General features: G+C 38.9%; 3 protein-coding genes across 7 annotated transcripts in view; 1 reads left to right on the top strand and 2 right to left on the bottom strand.

Annotated features, from left to right (window-relative positions):
• Positions 1-553: 553 nt before the first annotated feature.
• Positions 554-9578, bottom strand: cln6b (CLN6 transmembrane ER protein b). 4 transcript variants are annotated; one of them, XM_036576359.1, is made up of 7 exons: positions 8966-9578; positions 7522-7642; positions 6440-6538; positions 4209-4397; positions 3992-4047; positions 2548-2670; positions 554-896 (listed from the first exon to the last, which is right to left on the bottom strand). In XM_036576359.1, the coding sequence occupies exons 1-7, from the start codon at positions 9103-9105 to the stop codon at positions 620-622; spliced, it is 1005 nt and encodes a 334-aa protein (XP_036432252.1). In that variant the 5' UTR covers positions 9106-9578; the 3' UTR covers positions 554-619. The 4 variants fall into 4 exon arrangements, with proteins under 4 accessions (XP_036432252.1, XP_036432254.1, XP_036432255.1 ...); XM_036576361.1 differs by having other exon boundaries at positions 9002-9102; XM_036576362.1 differs by having other exon boundaries at positions 7522-7636; positions 9002-9100.
• Positions 9579-10766: 1188 nt separating this feature from the next.
• fem1b (fem-1 homolog b) lies at positions 10767-14590 on the top strand. The gene is made up of 2 exons (XM_036576367.1): positions 10767-11744; positions 11879-14590. The coding sequence occupies exons 1-2, from the start codon at positions 11497-11499 to the stop codon at positions 13512-13514; spliced, it is 1884 nt and encodes a 627-aa protein (XP_036432260.1). The 5' UTR covers positions 10767-11496; the 3' UTR covers positions 13515-14590.
• An 803-nt stretch (positions 14591-15393) lies between these two features.
• The window catches only part of itga11b (integrin, alpha 11b), a 37637-nt gene continuing 31438 nt past the window's right edge, over positions 15394-21592 (bottom strand). For both annotated transcript variants that reach the window (XM_036576366.1, XM_036576365.1), the window contains exons 22-30: positions 20759-20835; positions 20552-20635; positions 20282-20372; positions 19972-20085; positions 18716-18799; positions 18366-18476; positions 17381-17476; positions 17012-17125; positions 15394-16682 (exon numbers count right to left, since the gene is read on the bottom strand). In XM_036576366.1, coding sequence (XP_036432259.1) covers positions 16608-16682; positions 17012-17125; positions 17381-17476; positions 18366-18476; positions 18716-18799; positions 19972-20085; positions 20282-20372; positions 20552-20635; positions 20759-20835 — 846 coding nt within the window. In that variant the 3' untranslated portion in view covers positions 15394-16607. The remainder of the gene's footprint in view (positions 16683-17011; positions 17126-17380; positions 17477-18365; positions 18477-18715; positions 18800-19971; positions 20086-20281; positions 20373-20551; positions 20636-20758; positions 20836-21592) is intronic.

A 21592-nucleotide genomic window follows, 5' to 3' on the forward strand; every position in this document is an offset into this window, starting at 1 on the left:
TGTTCGCTCAGTTTAAGACCGCTCATTTACATGTATTCTGTGTTCTGTTTATCCTGCAGTACGGCCTCCCTGTTGAGGGAACAGTCCACAAGGCAACACTATAGCACTAAAGGCAACCCTCGGACACAGCCACTCCCATAGGTAAATAGATAGGATAATGAGCGGTCACAGGAATGACGAGTGTCAAAGGCTGAAGTCCCGGATTTCTGCATCTTATAAAAACATGAAAAGTAGGCTATTTGTTATAGAGTTATAGTTTACATTAAATAACAGTATATTGTACACCACAAAGACTGAACAGAAAGAAACATTTTCAGATTTATAGCAGTGCAATGAAACTGACATGCTTAATAATATGATTGTATTTATTAAAATAATCATAAGAACAGACACATCAAATATCAAAAGTGGATAAAATGAGCATTTTGAAAAACTATTTGCTCTATAAACAAATGAGTTCCATTCTCATATTCAGAGAAATTAAGGTAATATATAACCTGATACAGAAAATATTAATTGAGGTAAAGAAGAAACAATCAGAAAATACTTAATCTAATAGTTCACTGTCTTTATTCATCCGGTATTGCAGAGTCTTCCAATCAAAGCTGTCAAGCAAATGTCATAGCCTGTGTTTATCTCTGATATGCAGTGTGTAGAAGGCCCAAGGCTCCGGTATGTAGATGACTCCTGGATATTTTCTACGGAGGATCTTGTCGTTCCACAGACAGGCGACCCAGACTGTGAGTAAAACCAAAGCTATGGAGAAGCTATACAGCAGAAACAGTCCGTTACTGTCAGGCACCAAGCCTTTGCGTTTCTTGTGCATCACTGTAGCTGTCATGGCAAAAAAAGTGAAGATGAAGAGGATGAAGATCTGTCCTTCTGTCACCAGGTACCTAACGGAGAACATGAAATTTACACCTGCATTCTGCGACTCGCAAATACATCATTTTTAAAAGATCAGACTCAACTTCGGTTAGCTATGTCTGAGATGCTAATAACACTGACTTATTTATGTTTTGGTGTTTACCATTTAGCAATCAATAAATAGTGAAACTGTGCTAAACCAGGTCTTAGTGATTATTAAGAGCCCAACTGTAAAACTGATCAAATTAAACACTAATGAACACCGTTTATTTATACTTCTATCTTGTGTATTTTTACTTTAATTTGAACTTTTATTAACACAGTTTTTTTCTGTTATTGCTTTTATTTGTTGCATTTTTTAGTATTTGTTTATTTTATTTTTCATTACCTTTTTGTCTTCTTCTTTGTACTGTAAAGCACTTTGAGATGCTTTTGAGATTTTTAATGTATGAAAGTTGCTATATAAATAAAGATTATTATTATTATTAGTAGTAGTAGTAGTAGTAGTAGTTTTAATTCAATATTGTAATAGTTAATATAACAACAACAATTTACTTTGTCAGTAAGTAAAATGAAGAATTTCATCATTAAAAATTACATCATAACACATGAAAAGACTTATATTTGGATCCCTGCAATATTATAGGTCCAGTATTACTTCTGGATAATGATGAAGCAAAATTGAGAGCCTTTCCTGTAGGTCACAAACAGTTGTATGCAAACATTTGGGTGCACCTGTTCAAATAACTTGTTTAATTGATGTTCTGAAAATATCTGAGTGAAAATAACACATCCTCTACAGAGAACACACTTCTGCACATTTTAATGCACAATTACTGTTTATTTGCTTAATTTAACATACTGGAAAATATAAAAAGGGTAATATATAGCCTGGGCAAAAGTTATGAAACATTATACTTATACTTGTTCATTATGCTTAACTAAAATAAGCAAATCTAAAATTTGCAGAAAAATGCCATTTTTAAATTTGTTCCATGTAGAGGATGAGCAAATCTATTATCATGTAGAAAATCAACATAACATGTAATATGACCCCGGGGTTATCATGCTTTTACGCACGACTGTACATTTTCTACCTATTTACTATCAGTGTGCATACTTTGCTGTGTTAATTGTCAGTTGTAAATTATAATAAATCCTTGAATTGAACGTAATCGAGTCCTGGACTGGCTCAGTGACGTTCGGGCAAGCACACCCTAGAAACAGTGTTTAACAGTGACACCGGAGCTTGTTGGTGTCCCAGCGTTTTATCTCCTGTCAGATGAGACGTTGCTTGGACCTGCCTCAAGCCACGGCTGCTCTGCTGTTCAACAACTGATACGGCCAAACTCTCCCCTGTACGAGCAAGATCTATAAATAATTCTGCCGTGACAGCGTTGGGTTGGAGGCTTGAGTTTCACAGTAATAAGTAATGAAAAGGGGAAGAGTGCAATTAGTCCAGATGTAACTACATTGATAAACAGCTCCTCTAAAATGGCAGGAATTAAGTTAGACTAGAACCATTGATTCTGTGTAGAAGCTGAATTACTGATCTACAACAGTTTTCACATTTCTCTTCTAATCATTAAAGCTGGCATTTGGGAAGGAAAAGCTGGACCTGTATTAGTATTAAAGGGCATCGTCCATGCCATAATACATAAGAGAGAGCAGGATACTGACCAGTAGTAGAGGGAACTAGGAGCCAAGAGCAGCCAGGCTGACACAGGCATTCTCTTCTCCTCTTTGAGGATCGTGAAACAGCCAGAGAAGTAAAGTAAAAGGATGAGGAAGAAAGGGATGTACCTAGAGAACATATAGATAAAAGTACTGTTATTTCAGAGAAATAACGACTGAGGTAAAAATAAAAGTGGCAAATAAAAACAACTTAAGAAGCAGTAATAAAAGTAGCAGGTCAAAAATATTTAGAGGGGAATTCCAACCGTTTTTCAAAACAAAATGTCTGTATAATTCAGTGTTTCAGATGTAAAGAAAGTCATTCTTTGTAGAGAAATTTTCTGACACAACCAACTTAACATTTCTTTACAGTGGTGGTGACGGGAACCAAGGGTTGTGATGTCTACAATGCAAATATAGCCTTTTTATTTACTATCTAAATTGATCTGTCAACCTGTTTTCTGAGTTTTATATGTAATGATAAAAAAGTGGTGAATCTGAAAAATATGTTTAGTTTGGGCACTGTTTTGCACCTTGCATGTTCCTTTCCAATGCAAATGAATTTAAAATAATATGTTTTCTGGCAAACAACATTTTCACAAAACTGTCATAAAACAATGTCTCAGGCATCAGGCAGCGTATTCATAAACAATCCATGCAATAACCTTCTGAGCTGTAGCTTTTAGAGGCACTAAACACTTCAGACATCTGGTTCCTATCAAGACCACTGTGAACACCCTGACATTCTCTAGAATGGAGCATTTCACACCAAACTACTCTGAATAACTTTGTCTACATGTTAACTATTGAATTATGCAGAAATTTGGCAAAATTGGTTTAATTTCCCTTTAAGTACTGAAAAACTTATAAAGCTGCAGTGCAACTTATTACATCCAGCATCTATGCTTATGATCATATGATCTATGATTTATTTAGCTCCATTCTTCTTCCAGGAAAACAGAATGAAACGAAACAAAACATTTGAGCCCCTCTAATGATATAACATTATTAACTATTCCACCTTTTTTGGATTATGCTTCATTCATTCATTCATTCACTCATTTTCTCATTCTTTTATTTTTGTACAATCTTTTATATTACAAAGCCAAACGAGTTTCTTTTTTATGTTTTAGTGACCCTGTCATTTTAAATACAGGGCATCAAACAATGCTTTTATAATTTTTACAAGAAAATAAAAAATAATCACATATACTGTTTTTTGTCACAAGAGCTCAGTGACTACTCATTAATGACTAAAATAGACCGGAGGAATAAGTACATTCATTTCCTCAAAAACACATTTTTCATTTGAAAATACTTAAGAAATTAATAAATGAAGCTAGAAACTACTTACCTCTGCCCAAAGGCATGAAATACTAACACCTGAAACAGAGCATGTAATGAACTGTAAGCCAGCAAAGATATCAGTTATTGGATAATGACTACCTACCACATACATCGTCCAAAGTTTTCATCATAGTAATAAAGCAGTTCAAATGAGTCAACCTGTTGAAAGAAATGAAATTTTCAGCCTTTTTGGTTAATATTTTTACATGTTTTTCACTGATAACAACATAAATTCCAAACTAATCCTAACATAATATTAAAAAGTCAAATTCTATATGAACTCAGCTTATTGTGAATACTACAGTAGAAAACCTCTGTACCAAAGAAGGTGGATTTAGGTTCTTCATGATGGGGTTCTCCCTCACAGACAAGTGCAGCTGGTAGCCACTGAGCAGAAGCCGATGATTCATGGAGTCACCCACCAGGTTTATGCTGGCCCCCATTACGAAGGTAATGATGCAGATGTAAACAGCAGATAGGGGCAAAGTCTTTGGACTGCGGTCAATCAGCTGCAACAAAAAAGACAGAAAATATTTACAAATGACAAATTTTTATAGCATTATCCACATTTCATTAACTCAATACAATTGTTGGCAAAAGTAATCAAACAAGGACAAAATGATGATGCAATATGTTTTACTCATGTGGAAATGATGCACATAATTGGATCAAGTAAATTCAAAGTATATATACATCCAAACTACCATTATATTTGGACAAATGTGAAACGTTAATGCCATTCAAGCTTGACTTGAAAACAGAAATGTGGAGGTGCTTGTAGTCTTATATCAGGGTGAGTAGGGATCTTTCACTGGGAGCCTGAGGAATGAGTTTGTGATGTATTCAAAGAATTTCATGTATTATGCAAAGTGCAATGGGCTAAAAGGGACAGCAATTTCAGATCCGACAAAATACAGGCAGTTTAGAACCATCTGGAACCCAAGCTCGGCTGAAAGGTCTGCCAGATATTACAGGAAAAGTAAAGGTCAGTGGGGATTATTTCAGCTGTCTGGGTCATATATCATCTTCAGTCTGGTACTGCTGACCTCGTCTCAGCACCACCCCTCACACCTCCGATTTTCTCAGTGGCCTTTGAGATCTGGTAAAATGTCTGAGCAGGCTTCATTCTGGCTCTGAATTGAGTTGTAAAGACAACAGTGACAAAAGGCTTGACCTTCCCTTAAATAAACCATAAAAAAACAGCAACATAAGACCCATCTGCTCCAATTAGCCAGTGTCTCAGAACAGGGTAGTTACAGGCTTCTTGGATCCTTAAGCAAGTTCAGTTTTGGAGGGCCCCAGCTTTAGCACCCAACCAAAAAATCTACAGTTATGAGCGACACAATCCACTTTTTTGTGTTGTTCACACTGAATAAGTGAATCTCGATGTATTATTATTAGGGATGCACCATAATAACAGAATTATATCGGTGACGGCAGATAATTGCTTAAAAATGATCAGCATCGGACGAAAAATTAGATTTGACAAACATTTATTTAACCAATATTTAATATTTTATTGTACTTTGGAAGAGAGGAATATTTAGGCAATGCTAAGTTACTACACTAAAATGATGATTTTTCTTTTTTGCATACAATTAAATGTTCTATGTGTCTGTAATGCTAATCTAATTGGATTTAGACCCAATTTCTACATTTCATAAATGTTTATGTATCGGCATTGGCAGATGCATACATGAAAAAATACTACACGGGCATCGGCCCACAATTCCCCTATTGGTGCATCCATAATTACTGTGATATGGGAGTGTTATGATCCCCTCAGTATTATAGTGGCAAGTGCTGTAAAAGCTATGCTGTAAAATTAGTTCATAAGTTCGACCCATAAAAAAATCACATTATGTGGTAACAAGTAGTTGAACTGGCTTTATTCAACTCAAATAAATACTTTGAATGGAAATTTAAAAGAAATTTTTAGTTTAGATGAATGAAAGCAGTTTTCATTCAACCAACACAAACGTTAAAATCTAACCTCATCAATTCAAACCTCAAAACCTCAAAATCTTTAAACTTCAAACACACCTCTGCCCTGTTTTACTTTTTACAGCATACCAGACAGTGTTAATTCAGCAGTTAAGCTACCCTATAAAATAGCTAAAGGGGTAATCCAAGCATGGCGAACAGACCTGAAACGGAACATTTCAAAAGTAATGAAAACCAACCATGTTGCAAATTTCAATCTGTGTCAGGGAAGGAAACATTTTTACTGCGTCTCAAAGAGCAACTAGTTTGCTATTCCAGGTTGGCTAATAGCGGTCAAGTCATTTGAAAGTCCAAGCATCAGTGCATCACAGCATGACAACAGATTTTGGCAAATCTCAGGAGGCTGTAAAGAGAAAGTTGAAAAGGTCTATTACTCAGAAAAAGAAATGCCTTTTGGACGGTACATCAGAAAGGGCCACTGGAGACGCAGTAAGACTAAAAGTTTTGTCCAGTCAAAATAAGAGACTAAGCTAAGTTGGACCCACAACAGCCTTTACGTTATCTATTTACCATCAGAATCACACACTTACCATCAACATTCATTTACCTTCAAGAGAAGAAAGGGTGTGATGATATTGTAAGCCATGTGAAAATAATCTCCAACAATAGGTTTGTTCAGAGGGAGCCACTCAAGAGGAACCAGGATCTGAGAAGAAAACACAGGAAGAAATAAACCACAATCTACGATCATCTCTCTAAGCCTCACCCTAAACCAAAACTCCAGTGGAACTCTAACTCAGCATTTTGTTTAATACATGCTGTATTAAATTTTAGCTTTTTCCAATTTATTAAATACATACATACATACATACATCATCTAAACCGCTTATCCTTCTGGGTCGCGGTGGGGTGCTGGAGCCTATCCCAGCTGTCATTGGGCGGAAGGCAGGATACACCCTGGACAGGTCGCCAGTCCATCGCAGGGCAGACAGACAGACATACACAGTCACACACACATTCACACCTAGGGGCAATTTAGCACGTCCAATTGGCCTGAATGCATGTTTTAGGACTGTGGGAGGAAACCGGAGTACCCGGAGGAAACCCACGCAGACACGGGGAGAACATGCAAACTCCAATTTATTAAATATCAACCACATATTATTAGAAAAAATAGGGGCTGAAATGAAGGGTCGTTTTCTGGACACAGACTGAGCCTAGTCTTGAACTGAATTGCACTGCCAATTAAGACTTAAAGCACTGAAAATGCTTTTTAGTGACTGAGGTGTTATGAGGTGAAGTTCAGGTCAGTCTATGACCTAGTAAATGTCTTTCTTCAGTATCAGAGGCAACACTGCAGGTTACAAATGTCAAATGTCATAAAAGCTGAGCTGCCAACCATGTGGCCAAAAGTTAGTCATAATATGTGACTAAGAAGCAAAATATTACTTACAGCTTGTAGTCATAGTCTGCATTAGCCAGAAAATCTTTGATTTATTTTGGAAAATGTACAACTCGCTGGCTTGTGCTGATTGGTTTAAAGATTAAAATCAGATGCTAGATGATTCATTGCTACTCTATGATTTGTTTGGTCCAAACAAATCAAATGTTGCATATCTGCTCTGAGAGCAACATGAACAGTCTAGACAAACAGATTCCTGTTCTTTTCTTCTGCAGGAATTTACTGACCATAACTATGGGCCTCCCAAAGTCCAGGACCCAGTTCTGGATGGTGAAAAAGCACCAGAGATCTAACTGGAACTGAGGCCTCTTCACAGAGGAGTCTATGTCCCTGGATCCTTGTCTGTGACTGTGGAAGAAAAAACAGATAATGACTCCACCATAGTAGATTTCACCATAGTAGATTTCATAATAGATTTTTGGAGCTAATATTTATGTACAGATGTTTCATGATAAGAGTTGATAAGAAAGATCATAAGAGTTTCCTGCAAGCAAAATATTTACCTTTCAAGTATTTTCTGATCCTTACAACTGATATAACAATACTTTCCCGAAGAGAAAATAGTCTTGGAATGGCTACTTAAAAAATTGGCACTTCACATTTTGTTTTCTGATACAAACACTGTATATATACATATACATATATACAGTGCATGCATATTTATATATAACCTTTATTTGAAAAGAAAATCAAGCTCCACTCTTGCTTCAGATCTGAAAAACTCTACAGCTGTTTCTGTCCATCCTTCCACTGTGAGAAGACAACTCAACACTGTGAGTCTGAAAGGATGTGTAGCTGTTAAGAAGCCACTACATGTCAATTTGCAAATCAAATTAAGCTGTTGGTGTTCTCAAAATAATGAACAGACCACCCCATAGTCAACAGTGCTGAACCTGTTTTGGATTATTTCAATTGTGAGAAGCAGAAAATACAACCAACTCTCTCTCTCTGTCTCTCTCTCTCTTTCTCTCATAATATCTCTATAATCTCTATAATGCACATGTATTTATGTTTTACAGTTCAGAGTGGCAAATTCAGCATTAAAAGTAAGTACTAGGACCTGTGGCGAATGTAGTCCTCTAAAAAGTTATCAGGACTCTATCTACAGTATACATTATGAGTGAGGGGGCAACAGAGGTTTGGGGGAACCCAGTTTCTTCCCTCATTTCAGAGTCAGTAGGAATGCAGAGAGGATGCAGTGCATCTCCTGTTTTACATAGCCTGCAGAGACACACTCTAATCTCATCTGATTTGATCCTTTCAAATCCCCACCAAAAATCCTCTCACTGCGGGTTGGCCTCTGAGCCATCACGCAGGCTGCCTCCTGCACTGTGCATACTGAATATCAGGTGGATGCTGCGCTCTGTTCGATTATTCCTTTGTTAACAATGCCTTTCCAGTCTTTCTCCAACACTTTACCTAATCTGCTTGTATAATAGATGAAATCCTTCATAGACCATTATTTGTGCTAAAAGCCTCCAACACTTCCTTGCAGGGACCTGTAAACTCACAAACACTTACTAACACTCTTGTAATGATCTCAGACAGACAGGAAACAAACACACATTCAAACTTATTTAGTAGCCTGCAGCCCGAGAGAAGCCTAGGTGTGTAACACACAGCTGAGATGGCTTTCAGCTCAGATCAATGGCCTGTTAAAAGGGCTCAAACCTAGACAGAAAAGCCAGCTGCAGGGCAGCGTCCTGCCTCTTTCGCAGAGCGGGCTGCATTGCACTCCACTCAGCACCATGAAGAAGACTGCCAGTTCCTGAAGTGTTCCTCTCTTCTTCTCCGCTCTTCCTGACTGGCATGCAGGGCCCGCAGATCAAAGGTGAACGACCTCTGTCAAAGCCCTCCGCACAGGGACGTTAGCTGTGGTGGGGTCAGCCCAGACATGCAAGGTTTCCCCTCGGTCTCCTGCTTACAGAGCAGCGGCGTGGCCATGGCTGGCCGGCACTGTCCTCGCTCTGTAACCTGAGATGCGGGTCGCTGACTCCGCTGCCTTTCATTCAGCCTGTGCGCTGCGCTGTTCCTCCCTCAGCGAGTCCACTTTCTTTCCACATCTGCTACTGAAAAGCGGGAACAGCCCTTCAGGGCCGGCAAGCTAGCCACAAAACAGCGAGTCTGCATGCTGCATAGGCCACTACTGTATTTTCACATGAACTCTTAATCCCACCCCTCCCTCTCGTGTTTTAGGACTTAATTTTGCTTTCCAAGTAAACGCGCTCATACATTTCGACTGCCATCATAACAACACTGAAAGGGGAATTCCACCGATTTTCTAAATTTCTTTATGAGCCAATGGTTGAGATGTAAACATGGTCGTTCAGAGTGTTTTGATGTGAAATGGTTTATCTGCAGAGAAACGTAGCGATTCAGATGTCTTTACAATAGTGGCGAAAAGAACCAGGGGTTGCCATGTCTACAACACAAATGTAGCCATTTTATTTACCATCCAGAAACCACCCGTGAACCCACACGAGTGTTGTATGTAATGTTAATGATGGTAAAGTAATGGTCAATCTGAAAGAATAAGTTTTCTTTAGGAACTGTGTTGCCCTAGAACACCCTTCATGTACCCCTCCACCGTGAATACATTAAAATAAGTGGATTATAATACGTTTTAGAAAAAAAAATATTTATATTTATAAAAAATAAACCATAAAACAACAACATTTCAGACATCAGGCTGAGTATTCATAACTATTTCATGTAATACCTTTCTGTGAGGGAGCTTTTAGAGGCATTGAACATTTTAGAAGTCTGGTTCCTATCACCACCACTGTGAACAATTCTGACTTGGTAAGTTTCACTAGACCCTTGCTTTACTTTACCTTAAACTGTCCTAAACATTAAAACTATATCCTTGAAATATATATTTAGATTTTACATAAAATGTATATTTAATCCTATGTACCACGTAAACTACAATACAAATACTGTAGCATTGGGCCTAAAATTAGCATGACCCTAGTAACATAACCGTAATTACAGCATATCATGATGTGTTATAATGTGTGTCCACTGAACTGCTTAAATTCTACTAATATTTAAGTAATGATTAATGTATTTAACATTCCCGTCTGAAAACATTGGCCTTTTGCATCGCTAATTATCACAATAATCACAGTAATCACAAAAAGATTGTTTAGAAACAGATTTTTTCCTAAGTGTAAGTGGATTATTTTACAATCTTTGTGGTCACAGTCAAAGAGGCAAAGTTCAGATGTATAACTCAATCACATCAGTTCTCTGATCACATAATATGGCTTACAAAATGTGTTGATTGATGATGAAAAGGTAAGATAACTTTCCCTCGGAAATCAATGAGATAACATAAACTTCAAATAAACATGTAAAATTTCTGCGGTCTATGCAGCGCTAATTTATAATAAGAGTCCTCGGGAAATTTGTCGAGGACTTTTATTGTACAAAATAACCCCAGGAACCGTATAACTACTCTATCCTGTTATTACTCGGACTCTCGCTAACTTCGGTGACTGCAGCTCTTCCCTGTTTCGGCTAAACTGGTGGCAAAGCTTAAACTCTTATCAACTATAACACCCACAGGCTCGTTTTATTCGCAGCAGAACCTTATAAACTTGTCTCGGTTGTGCTTTAAGGATAAGTAGTTAACGGGCGGGTCGCACCGTCAGTCGGAGTAAACCTGAAATCCGCCGATGTTGACTCCGCTCAGCTGTAGCTGCTGTGGCTAACTTAGCCTGCTGGCTAGCAGCGACGTTTCTGACAGTTATCGAGCTGACCGCGGTCTGGGTGTTAACTGAAGTCCTCAGCGCTTGTTAAGATGGCTAAAAGAAAAAGATGTACCTGATGGATGTGTTTGTTGTGTTTCGTGCTAGACGTCGCAGATTTAAGTAACGTAACTCTAGTTAGCGAGCCAGCTTGGCTAACTAGTTAAACTGCTCTTGATATTCTCCCTCGAATCGGTTAACTGGCTGTACCAGCAGGTAACCGGACCTATACACACTCTAACTAACGTTTAAGTTGGGTAAAAGCAGCGTGTTAGCTTTTCAGCCTGTTTATAGCTACCAGACAGCAATGAGTTTCGGCAAAACCGATGCCGACTATCACTTTCACATGAGCTTGTGAGCTCAAACGGGTATTTTAATGGGAGGCGGGCCGTACTGTAGTGAATCTTGTGGGCGATATTTGCGAAAACGAAGGCGGCACCGGTGGCCCGAATGGAGTCCCTGGCAGGGTACGTTCACAAAGCGGCCAGTGAAGGCAGAGTCCTGACACTGGCCGCCCTGTTGCTGAACCACTCTGTGACTGAGACACAGTACCTGCTGGATTATGTGACGCAACTGGCCGGTCAGCGCTCCACGCCTCTTATCATTGCTGCAAGGAACGGTCATGACAAAGTGGTCCGCCTCCTTCTGGACCACTACCGAGTGGATACTGAGCAGACGGGGACAGTTCGGTTTGACGGGTAAGTGCAGAGCTTAGTGATCTGTAGATTTAAGTGCTGGGTCTTTTATCTTATTTCAAGTCTAGTTTATTTGGGAATCCCCTGCTATTGCTGATGTCATTCTTATTGTTTTTACGTTCCTCACACTCTCCCAGGTATGTCATCGATGGAGCCACAGCTCTTTGGTGTGCAGCAGGTGCAGGACACTTTGAGGTGGTACGACTTCTCGTGTCACACAATGCCAATGTGAACCACACCACCCTCACCAACTCCACTCCTCTCAGGGCTGCCTGCTTCGATGGCCGACTGGACATTGTACGCTACCTGGTGGAGCATAATGCTGATATAAGCATCGCCAACAAGTATGACAACACCTGTTTAATGATCGCTGCTTATAAGGGTCACACAGACGTTGTGCGCTTTTTGCTTGAGCAAAGCGCAGACCCTAACGCAAAGGCTCACTGTGGTGCCACCGCGCTGCACTTTGCTGCCGAGGCCGGTCATCTGGACATTGTGAAGGAGCTGGTGAGATGCCAGGCAGCCATGGTGGTGAACGGCCATGGCATGACTCCCCTCAAAGTGGCAGCGGAAAGCTGTAAGGCAGACGTGGTGGAGCTGCTTCTCTCTCACGCTGACTGTGACCCTCACAGCCGCATTGAAGCTTTAGAGCTGCTGGGAGCTTCCTTTGCTAATGACCGGGAAAATTATGACATTTTAAAGACTTACCATTATCTGTATCTGGCCATGTTGGAGCGTTACCGTGACCCTGAGAGGATTATTGCCAAAGAGCTACCGCCACCTGTGGAGGCTTACGGGGGCCGTGTGGAGTGTAGGACTCCTCAGGATCTGGAGGCCATCAGGCAGGACCGGGACGCGTTGCACATGGAAGGGCTAATGGTTCGTGAGCGCATATTGGGTTCGGACAACATTGACGTTTCGCATCCCATAATTTATCGTGGTGCCGTCTATGCTGACAACATGGAGTTTGAGCAGTGCATTAAGCTATGGCTGCATGCATTGCGTCTGCGTCAGCGAAGCAACCGCAATACACATAAGGACCTCTTGCGCTTCGCCCAGGTGTTCTCACAGATGGTACACCTGAAGGAACCAGTACGGGCCTCAGATGTGGAACAGGTGCTGCACTGTAGCGTGTTGGAGATCCGACGCAGCATGGCACGCGTGGAAGCAGCTTCTGAGGCCGAGCTTCCCGCCTGCACTGACAACTATGAATCCAACATCTTCACTTTTCTCTACCTGGTGTGCATCTCCACCAAGACTCAGTGCAGCGAGGAGGACCGAGCGCGGCTCAACAAGCAGATCTATGACCTGATCCGTCTCGATCCGCGCACCAGAGAGGGCTCCTCGCTGCTCCACTTGGCTGCCAGCTCTAGCACACCGGTGGATGACTTCCACACCAACGACGTGTGCAGCTTCCCCAACGCGCAAGTGACCAAACTCCTGCTGGATTGCGGTGCTTTGGTGAATTGCGTAGACAATGAAGGCAACAGCCCTCTGCACCTCATAGTGCAGTACAACCGGCCCATCAGTGACTTCCTCACCCTTCACGCCATCATAATCAGTCTGGTGGAGGCTGGAGCTCACACGGACATGACCAACAAGCAGAAGAAGACTCCACTGGAGAAGAGCACGACAGGTGTGTCCGAGATCCTCTTGAAGACACAGATGAAAATGAGTTTAAAGTGCCTGGCTGCTCGTGCTGTCCGACAGCATCGCATCACCTACCGAGACCAGATTCCTAAAAGCCTCGAGGAGTTTGTTGAGTTTCACTGATCTGTATGTTTTTATCATTGTTTTTTTTTTCAGTTTAAAAAAAAAAACTTTTCTTTTTTACCAATCCAATGGTGCTGGGAATTCTTGATCAAGAATATTTTTTGGTAATTTTGATCTTTTCCTTTGTTGAAAGTGCTAGTCAAAAGGACCTACAGTTGGATTTTACACGCTCTCCTGATGTACTGGTTTATTCAGACTGATAAAAAGTGTCTGTCATGTACTGCTGCAGATTATTCAGCAATGGCAAAGCTATGGGCTGACACCTCAGTCAAATTTTCCTGATATTTTTGTTCTTTTTCATATCAGAAAGTCTGCTTCCTTATCAGTCACGTTCTAGGCTGGCAGTGGTTTTACATGCTCTTCTACAAAGTATTGGGGTATCTTTTGTAACATGCTCTGAAATAACTCCTTGGTGGGGCCATTGCTTAGGAGCTGAACAGACATTGAACTTTTATGTGGGCATCAGTCCATTTGCGAATGACCAAAAAAACTTGACAGAACACCTGTTTGTTTTATTGGCTGCACTTTGCTCTTATGAGTTATTTTTGTTTTATTAACATATTTTATAAAAGAAAAGATTATTTAAAAATAAAGTGAAAAATCTATTTTCTAAGGAATCATTAGCAGAGGATTGATGTGCTAAAACTAATCCTCCTAGAAAAATTCCTTTTATAAGTACACTAAAACGTGCCTGTGACAGGATCTTTAAAGTTTTTTATTTTGTTTTGTCTCTCAGATTTTTCCTTTAACCACTATGCCGCTATAAAGTCATTTATTAAATTTACAGTGATTATTTGCTTTAAGTAGAGTTTTTGGGGGCATAAGCTCTGAGTGGGCTGCAGTCCCTCAAGGGGCCTTACTCTGGAGGGTGCTCCGAGGTTTTTACTTGAGTCTGAGAGAGAAAGAGCATGTCTTCCCTCTTCAGTTGCGTATGCTTGTTTGTGTGAGTGTGATATGAAGAAGGGGATTTGAAAGACGACTTTGCTTCTTGTCCTTGAGAACCAGTGATTGTAACGTGTCAGTGTATTTTTATTTCCAGATTGAATGAACCAACAATAAACACAAAATGAAATGATTTGTCATTTCTCTGCTCTGTAGTTTTCTGATTGAAGACCCAATTTTGTCATTCGTTTGTAGAGTTCAGCCACTTTATTAATGTGTGGTTGTCTCTAATATGCTGCCATGACATGTACATTCAGTTGCAAGTTATGAATCAATTTTGACCACTTTTCAGTCTGTATCAGACATAACAAAATTAAAACTCTGCCTCTCTAAAATGAGTAAACTTATCTCCTCTCCTTGAACTGCACAAGCCTGCCTAAGAGTTGCCAAGCATAGAACCTCACTGAGTAAGTCTTTCAATGAAAGGGTGCATCTAACGAAGGGCCCACTCTGTTTATGTTCTAGCAATATTTGTAAATGTTCAAGTGTACAGTGTTTACAAAGATGTTCATATACACATATTTATGTATGCTATACATCTGTATATTTATATATTATATATATGTTTACTTATTCTGCCAACACATGCCCTTCAGTCACAACCAAGTCACTCGTCAAAGTCCTCAAATACAATCAGTTACCTGACTTATGAGTAGAATTAATGCCAAAACATTGTGAATTAGGAAGTGCGATTGTCTGCAACATGTATGGCAGCTTGTTAGGTACAGCTATAGAGTACCTAATAATGTGGCCACACCATGTATTTAACATAAAAGCTGCCCTTTGTTGAGCTTAGAGTAGCTTTGTAGGTTATCATTAAGTACTCTGGATGACCATCTCTGTGTTTTGAATGTGAGTCACTCGTGTTACTTCCTCTTTAGTGTGATTCAGCTTTGAAAACTGGACTTTGTGAAGAATGAGAAAAGGCTGTAATCCAAAAATTTAACCAAGTTTATTTACTATACCAATACATTAATCAGTTTTGTTCTTAAGGCATTGCTTGTCTCCATCCTCAATCATTTCCTATAGTTCTATAAACATTCTATAAACACCAAAAAGTTGCTCTTGAATCTTTACAAAAGTTCAAAGTATTAAATTTATTAAATTAGTATCTCTTCAGTTACATTTTCTTTAACATAAACACATTCACCTCAGCTTCAGTAGACTGAATAATAATAACACGGTGCTTTCACTCAGGTACAGTCAATACAGTTTCAGTCAAACTTTTACTCATGGTCATGAGTTATATAACTGCAACTGACTTGGCAAGCTGTGTTTTACTGATTGGTCTTCATTGTACTGAACCCTCTCGCACAGTTAGCTGCTTGTGCCCTACCTAAAATCGATAAATGACCAAATTATGACTTTTAAAAATAAAGTGGCAGTTAATACTGTTGCACTAAAATGTGGATAAACTGCTGGCCTGGGAAGAACTGTATAAATGTCTCAGAATGGCTAAATGGCAAATATTTGGCAACTTTGACCTAAAGTCTAGAAGCCCATGGAGGAACTTAAGTCCATTTAAGGTGCAAAGCAGCATCATGGGTGTGTGCGCAGAGACGTCTCCATGTTTATAAAAGATACTCAATGTATGTGTTTTATATTAGATTGCTGCTCCATTTCAAAAGGCACTAACTGTTTATTTACAAAGTTCAAGTCTACATGTGCAAGTGCATCAACATGGATTTGCAAAAAAAAATCTCTTGAAAAATATCAAGTGCTGATTTGTCATCACCGTAAAGCTGAAGTTGTGGACTACTAAAAAGCCTTTTCCTATGTTGTTTGAACTTTTATCTAAAAATATGCTGTACTTTATAAGCGTAGTGTATTGTTTTATTTACAAGTCCACTGTGTTTGTTTTCACCACTGCTCTTTTAAAACTAAAATGAAATAAGACTTTGGTCTTGTATATTCAAGACCTACCAAGTCTTAAGTCTTCGGTCATAAGTTACACCTCATCAGAGATCCATGTCTTTACTGCAGCACTGCATGCCAAATATGTTGAGACTGAATAGTCCTGTCAGAAAGTGGAAGGGCTCAGCAGTGCATGACAGGTGCTGATTGGCTGGAGTACTGCAAAGACACATCCTCGTTCCTGGAGAGTCCCTGAGTGAAAGTCTGTGAGGGAGTAAGCGCACGCTCGCCATGGCTTTACCGATCCTCCCTGGTCTTCTCATTGGCGACCTGTTCTTCCTTGTGTTGTCTCTGCGTATGAAAGAATCCCAACTGGAGACAAAAGGAGCTGAATGTGAGTTTTTACTCCTAATGTGAAACAGTCATATATATGATTATACTTCTTGACCTTCAGAGTTAAACTAATATATGCAGGATGTAAAGGAACAATTAATTGCCTTTTAATTAAAGCGGTAGGTGATACACTATAATAGAATGTGAAATGTGTGATGATTTTAATTAAAAGCTTACAGAGGTCTCTAAAGGTGGCTGAAGTGAAAGTTATAAATGATTTTTGTTGATATGGCAAACGCTGCAACACGTTATTATTTGTCTAAGTGTATATCTTAACAATGTTGTAATAATGAATCAGAATGACATGCCTTCCAGAGTGCCAGAACTAGCAGCGCCAAAAGCTGTAGGCCTCCCAAAGTGCTTCCGATTATAATCCAGATGGGAATTCTGTAATCTTCATCCTTCCTAATCTCCAGGATTATCTACAGGCATCACAAAACAGAAATGTCAAGTTTAAACTGTCAGTTAAAAAGAGATGTGTGGGATGAAGGTTTTTGTTTCTTGCCTGATTTAACCATTCTCCAGGTTTGGTGGTGATGTGTGCTCTTTTTTGTTTTTCAGTTGGTTTGAATATTTTTTTTTTCCACATTCAACCAAGATGGAACAGTTTAGCTATACTTATAAAAACATTGCAGTGTTATTTTCCTGCTTGGCCTTTAGTAGTTTATAGTGCTTACATGTCTCTTCGGTCTGTCCTCATGCAGGAACAAAGGGCTGTTTGGGCTGAGCTCGATGGCTGCTGTCATCACCAATTCCAGAGCCTTGAAATTTATCTAGAGAAATAAATATATATATATGTTTCCTGAAACTTTCCATTAGAAAATGGAAAGTGGAATGTCTGATGTCATTAGTGTGCATTTCATTGCTTTCCAAGCAATCATTCTTTCAAACGGTCCATATTCTACATTTTTCTTGTATTTTTTACTGAAGTTTATGTACCAAAACAGTGGTAATTATTTTTATGACAGTTTTTGGGTACATAAGGATGGGTATTTTCTAACCCCTTTTTCCCTCACAATTAAAACAGACTATTTTTGTTACTGTGCCTTTAAGATGATACATGCTTTTCACTGGCTTTAACTGGCTGACTTCTTCACAAGTGAGATGAGGCACAACATGTTCAAAACACACTCTGGGTTAAAATGACCAGAACAAACTGAAGTTCAGACTAAAATGCTTGGGTTTGCTGGAACTCCAGCCATGTTTTACAGATGTCTAGATCCTTTGGAAGGCAACAATAACGCATTTGCTTCTTGACAGCCAGTACAATGTTTAATCGTTTTCCCAGCATCCTCTGCTCTAATAACTCTGCCAGAGACTGACTGCTGGAACAGTTTCTTATCACTTTAGTGAAATGAGTGCTCTAAACTGTTGTGGTCATATGTAAGTTCATGGTTGTGATGTCACAACTCAGTCAAAACAAGCTGCTTTTACAGCTTAGTTACCTTATATGGACTGGGGAGTGATAGGTATGTTAAGTACAAATAAAAGAAAGTACCTTTCCATCATATTGCACGTTTCCATCATATTGACCCTTCAAATTTAAATATCACTATTTTTGATCTGTGTTAATGAGCATTAGTCACTAAACTGATTATTGCTGTTTATCAAATATCAGCTTGTGAACAAAGGAAGAAAACCTATAAACATATATGCACTTACTGTCAGTAGTGTGTGGAGGTTTAACCTTCCTGTCACAGTCACACTGATGCCCTGTTGGGGCAGCAGGGAGAGTCTGCACTGGGCAGATAAAGCCAGACCAGTTGAAGAATTCTATTTAACACAAGACCAAACAGGGGTGAGAAGGCACCTGAAGTAAAATAGCAGGATGCATTCAGAGCCTACTGCAACTAAGATGCTATATTATATCTTTTTTATGTGATGATAATTTTAATTGCTATTAAAAAAAAACAAATATGCAGTCGCTTAATAGAAACCAGAGTGCTGGAGCTCTTGAATGCTTTTACAACAATTTGACTGAATAAAGGAAAAGGCAAGGAAAAGATACTTACCAGCTGTGGGATGGGTGTGAGGTCTTCTTTAGAAGGCAGACCTGCCGCAGTGACACGTGGAGCAATGCACTGGGAGCCAGCAGACTGAGGAAAACAAACAAGACTGTAAACTAAGAAAACTCTACACTCTGAATTATCCTTGACAGAAAAGCACACATAGATTTACTACTATGCACCAGTTAGCATTTTACTCTACTAACAGGACAACTTCTGTCAAGTTCAAATGTAAAAAAAACTGACAATATTTTGTAGCTAACAAAAGGTCTCATTCACCAACTGTTCTTTAGAAGAAATTTCTTCTTAAAACCCACTTAAGCAGTTTTCCTGAAGACTCTGATTCACCAATGTTCTTATTTGGGATTTGTTCTTAGTTAAGAACAGAATCTACACACAATCAAGAGCACAAAGGTGTGAACAATTCTGTGGTTTAAGAACATGTCATGAATCTGACGCTGACCTTTTCTTAAGACCTTTTTCCAAGAACAAATAAAAAAAAATAGAGATAATGGTGGATGAGGCCCAATGACATTACATACAGTTCACTGTATAATTATTGGCACTTCTGGTAAAGATAAGCAACCAACTGAAAATGTTTCTGCTGTTCATCAGTTTGATCCTACCCTGAAAGTATAGGAGAATCATTTACAAGGTAAAACTACTCCAAAAAACAAACATGTTCTCAAAATGAAACATTGCCCTGCAGTATTCCCATATGGGAAAAATCAAATTTAAAGGTTATAGATATAACTAAATATACATGAACTGAATAAATGGTACTAATGTCTCTGTTTCTCACTGTATCTTGCATTAACCACATATGTATGCAGTAAGACACAAAATGTATTTCAAATAAACAAGATATCAAATCATAACTGCATTTTCACAGTGTATCAATACCTACAACACTTGCTTTTGCCATGCTAAGGTTAATCTTATAATACTTAAAATTAAAATAGTGAAAAACAAATTCATCTCAAAAGTTATTCCAAACAGTATTTGACAATATTTTGGCTATTTTCATACATTTATTTGATAAATACATTAACATACATTTATTTTTGTATGATACATTTGTATGTGTAATACTTGCCCATACATTTTAAATTATACTTGGTTAACGTGGCAATATGTTCTAAAATACATTTTAGTATTTGGTTTCAGTCTTTATCAAGAGTTCCAATGATTTTACAGGGCACTGTAACTAACAACACGCTGCAAATATTTAGGAATTAATCATTTCTTTATTGGATCCCTACCTGATCAACATTAATGCTTGAAATATACAGCAACTGATTGGTGTTTTTGGTCACTGCGAAAACCTCTAGAGTGAAGAGCAGGTGACTCACAGGAAACAGGCCGAGGTTCTGTATCTGCAATGTAACATGTGAAAAGCAATCAAAGGACTAACAATAGCGCCGATTTCATAACACACTGAAATCTCTTTCAGTGACTGAAGGCTTCATTAATTTGGCCTGAGGCTATATCATGCAGTGAGTCAAAATGTCTGAAGCTGGAGGGGAGATGCAACTTCATAGCACTTGATCCACCACAACAAAAGATTCTTACCCGATAAGACAAGTTGAAGGTTGGCCCGATAACTCCTGGATACCCCTGGGGAGGCTCAGATTTGATTTCAAAGCGAGGAGGGTTAGAATCTCTGGAAGATGAAAAAGGTAAAAGACAGAATGAGACAGTGGCACAATTTAGCTTCTACATGTGTTTTTATTGATGAAAATCATGTACATTCATTGTCTTTTCTCTCATTATGATACAGATAATTAATGTTACAACTAGCTTTATTATTCAAAACGAGCATCTGTTATATTAGCCCACTACCTTGTAAAAAGGAGATCAACCTCATGTCTCAGAGGGTGATATATATCATTGACGTTGTTTTCTGGAGTCATCTCTTCTCCATTGCTACAACAAGTAAACAATCAAACAGTATAACTTTACATAAGCCAAGTGAAAAAATGACAGTCCTATCCCTGATCTACATGATGAGCTAATGCAGTTCTGAGACACTAATATTTTTGGTCTTACCTGGAGACATTCAGCGAAACTTGTATGTGATCTAGAAAGATAGACCTGCTAAACTCAAACTCCAACCGAAAGATCACCTAGGATATAAAACAAAAAACTTGTTACTTGCTGGTAGGGACATGTACACACACACACAGGCCGAATCATTTCACTGTCAGCTGGGAATCTGACCTGTGAACTGCACCATAAAGACAGACCTGAAGCGAGTGAGTGAGATTAACAGCAGGTGTACCAGTTTGCTCTGGCACACTAACAAAACTGAAAAGTTGTTTGTAACACTGTCTCTTCCCTCTCTCAAACGTCTGTACACTCCGAAACATGTCATGGTTAAATCAGTGACAGCTCTGTGATAAACTAATTCAACACATTTAAGCAGATTACAAATGATGACACATTAAAAGATGGAGGGTTCTTGCGGGAGAAAAGGTATGATCAAGAGATGATTGAGAACAAAGCAAATAAAGAAAGTTACAGATCTCCTGCCAAAAACAGAAAGTGAGATTAAGGAAAACATCACTGATTTACCAAACTCTGACAAGTGGTATGTTTGATATAATGGGACATTGTGGATGGATGGGACACTGTCTGAACAAAGTACTTAAAGAATAGATGGTTTAATTTGGCATCTTGCAGATAATTATTCACTTCTGTGGAATTTATGAATAACCTACTAAGGGTGATTTTTAAGTTATGTATTCCCAGGACCGTAACTTCTTAATGTGCCATGCAATGAATTCTAGTCTCTGTTGATTGTTGTTTTTATAGCAGCATATAACCAGCAGCGAATTTACTAGCCCTGACCTGTGGCCTTTGTCAAGCAAGAATCTTGTGTTG

This window comes from Colossoma macropomum, unplaced genomic scaffold (genome assembly GCF_904425465.1).
Source record: "Colossoma macropomum unplaced genomic scaffold, Colossoma_macropomum, whole genome shotgun sequence".
Lineage (NCBI taxonomy): Eukaryota > Metazoa > Chordata > Actinopteri > Characiformes > Serrasalmidae > Colossoma > Colossoma macropomum.

Excerpts from the sequence above, each read along its gene's own strand:
- cln6b (XM_036576359.1), bottom strand. The coding sequence starts at position 9,105 with ATGCCAGTCAGGAAGAGCGGAGAAGAAGAGAGGAACACTTCAGGAACT. Across the intron at positions 7,643-8,965 it reads CAGCTGGCTTTTCTGTCTAG|TCACAGACAAGGATCCAGGG; the intron begins GTTTGAGCCCTT and ends TTTCTTCCACAG. Across the intron at positions 4,398-6,439 it reads CACCCTTTCTTCTCTTGAAG|CTGATTGACCGCAGTCCAAA; the intron begins GTAAATGAATGT and ends TTTTTGTTGCAG.
- fem1b (XM_036576367.1), top strand. The coding sequence starts at position 11,497 with ATGGAGTCCCTGGCAGGGTACGTTCACAAAGCGGCCAGTGAAGGCAGA. Across the intron at positions 11,745-11,878 it reads GGGACAGTTCGGTTTGACGG|GTATGTCATCGATGGAGCCA; the intron begins GTAAGTGCAGAG and ends ACACTCTCCCAG.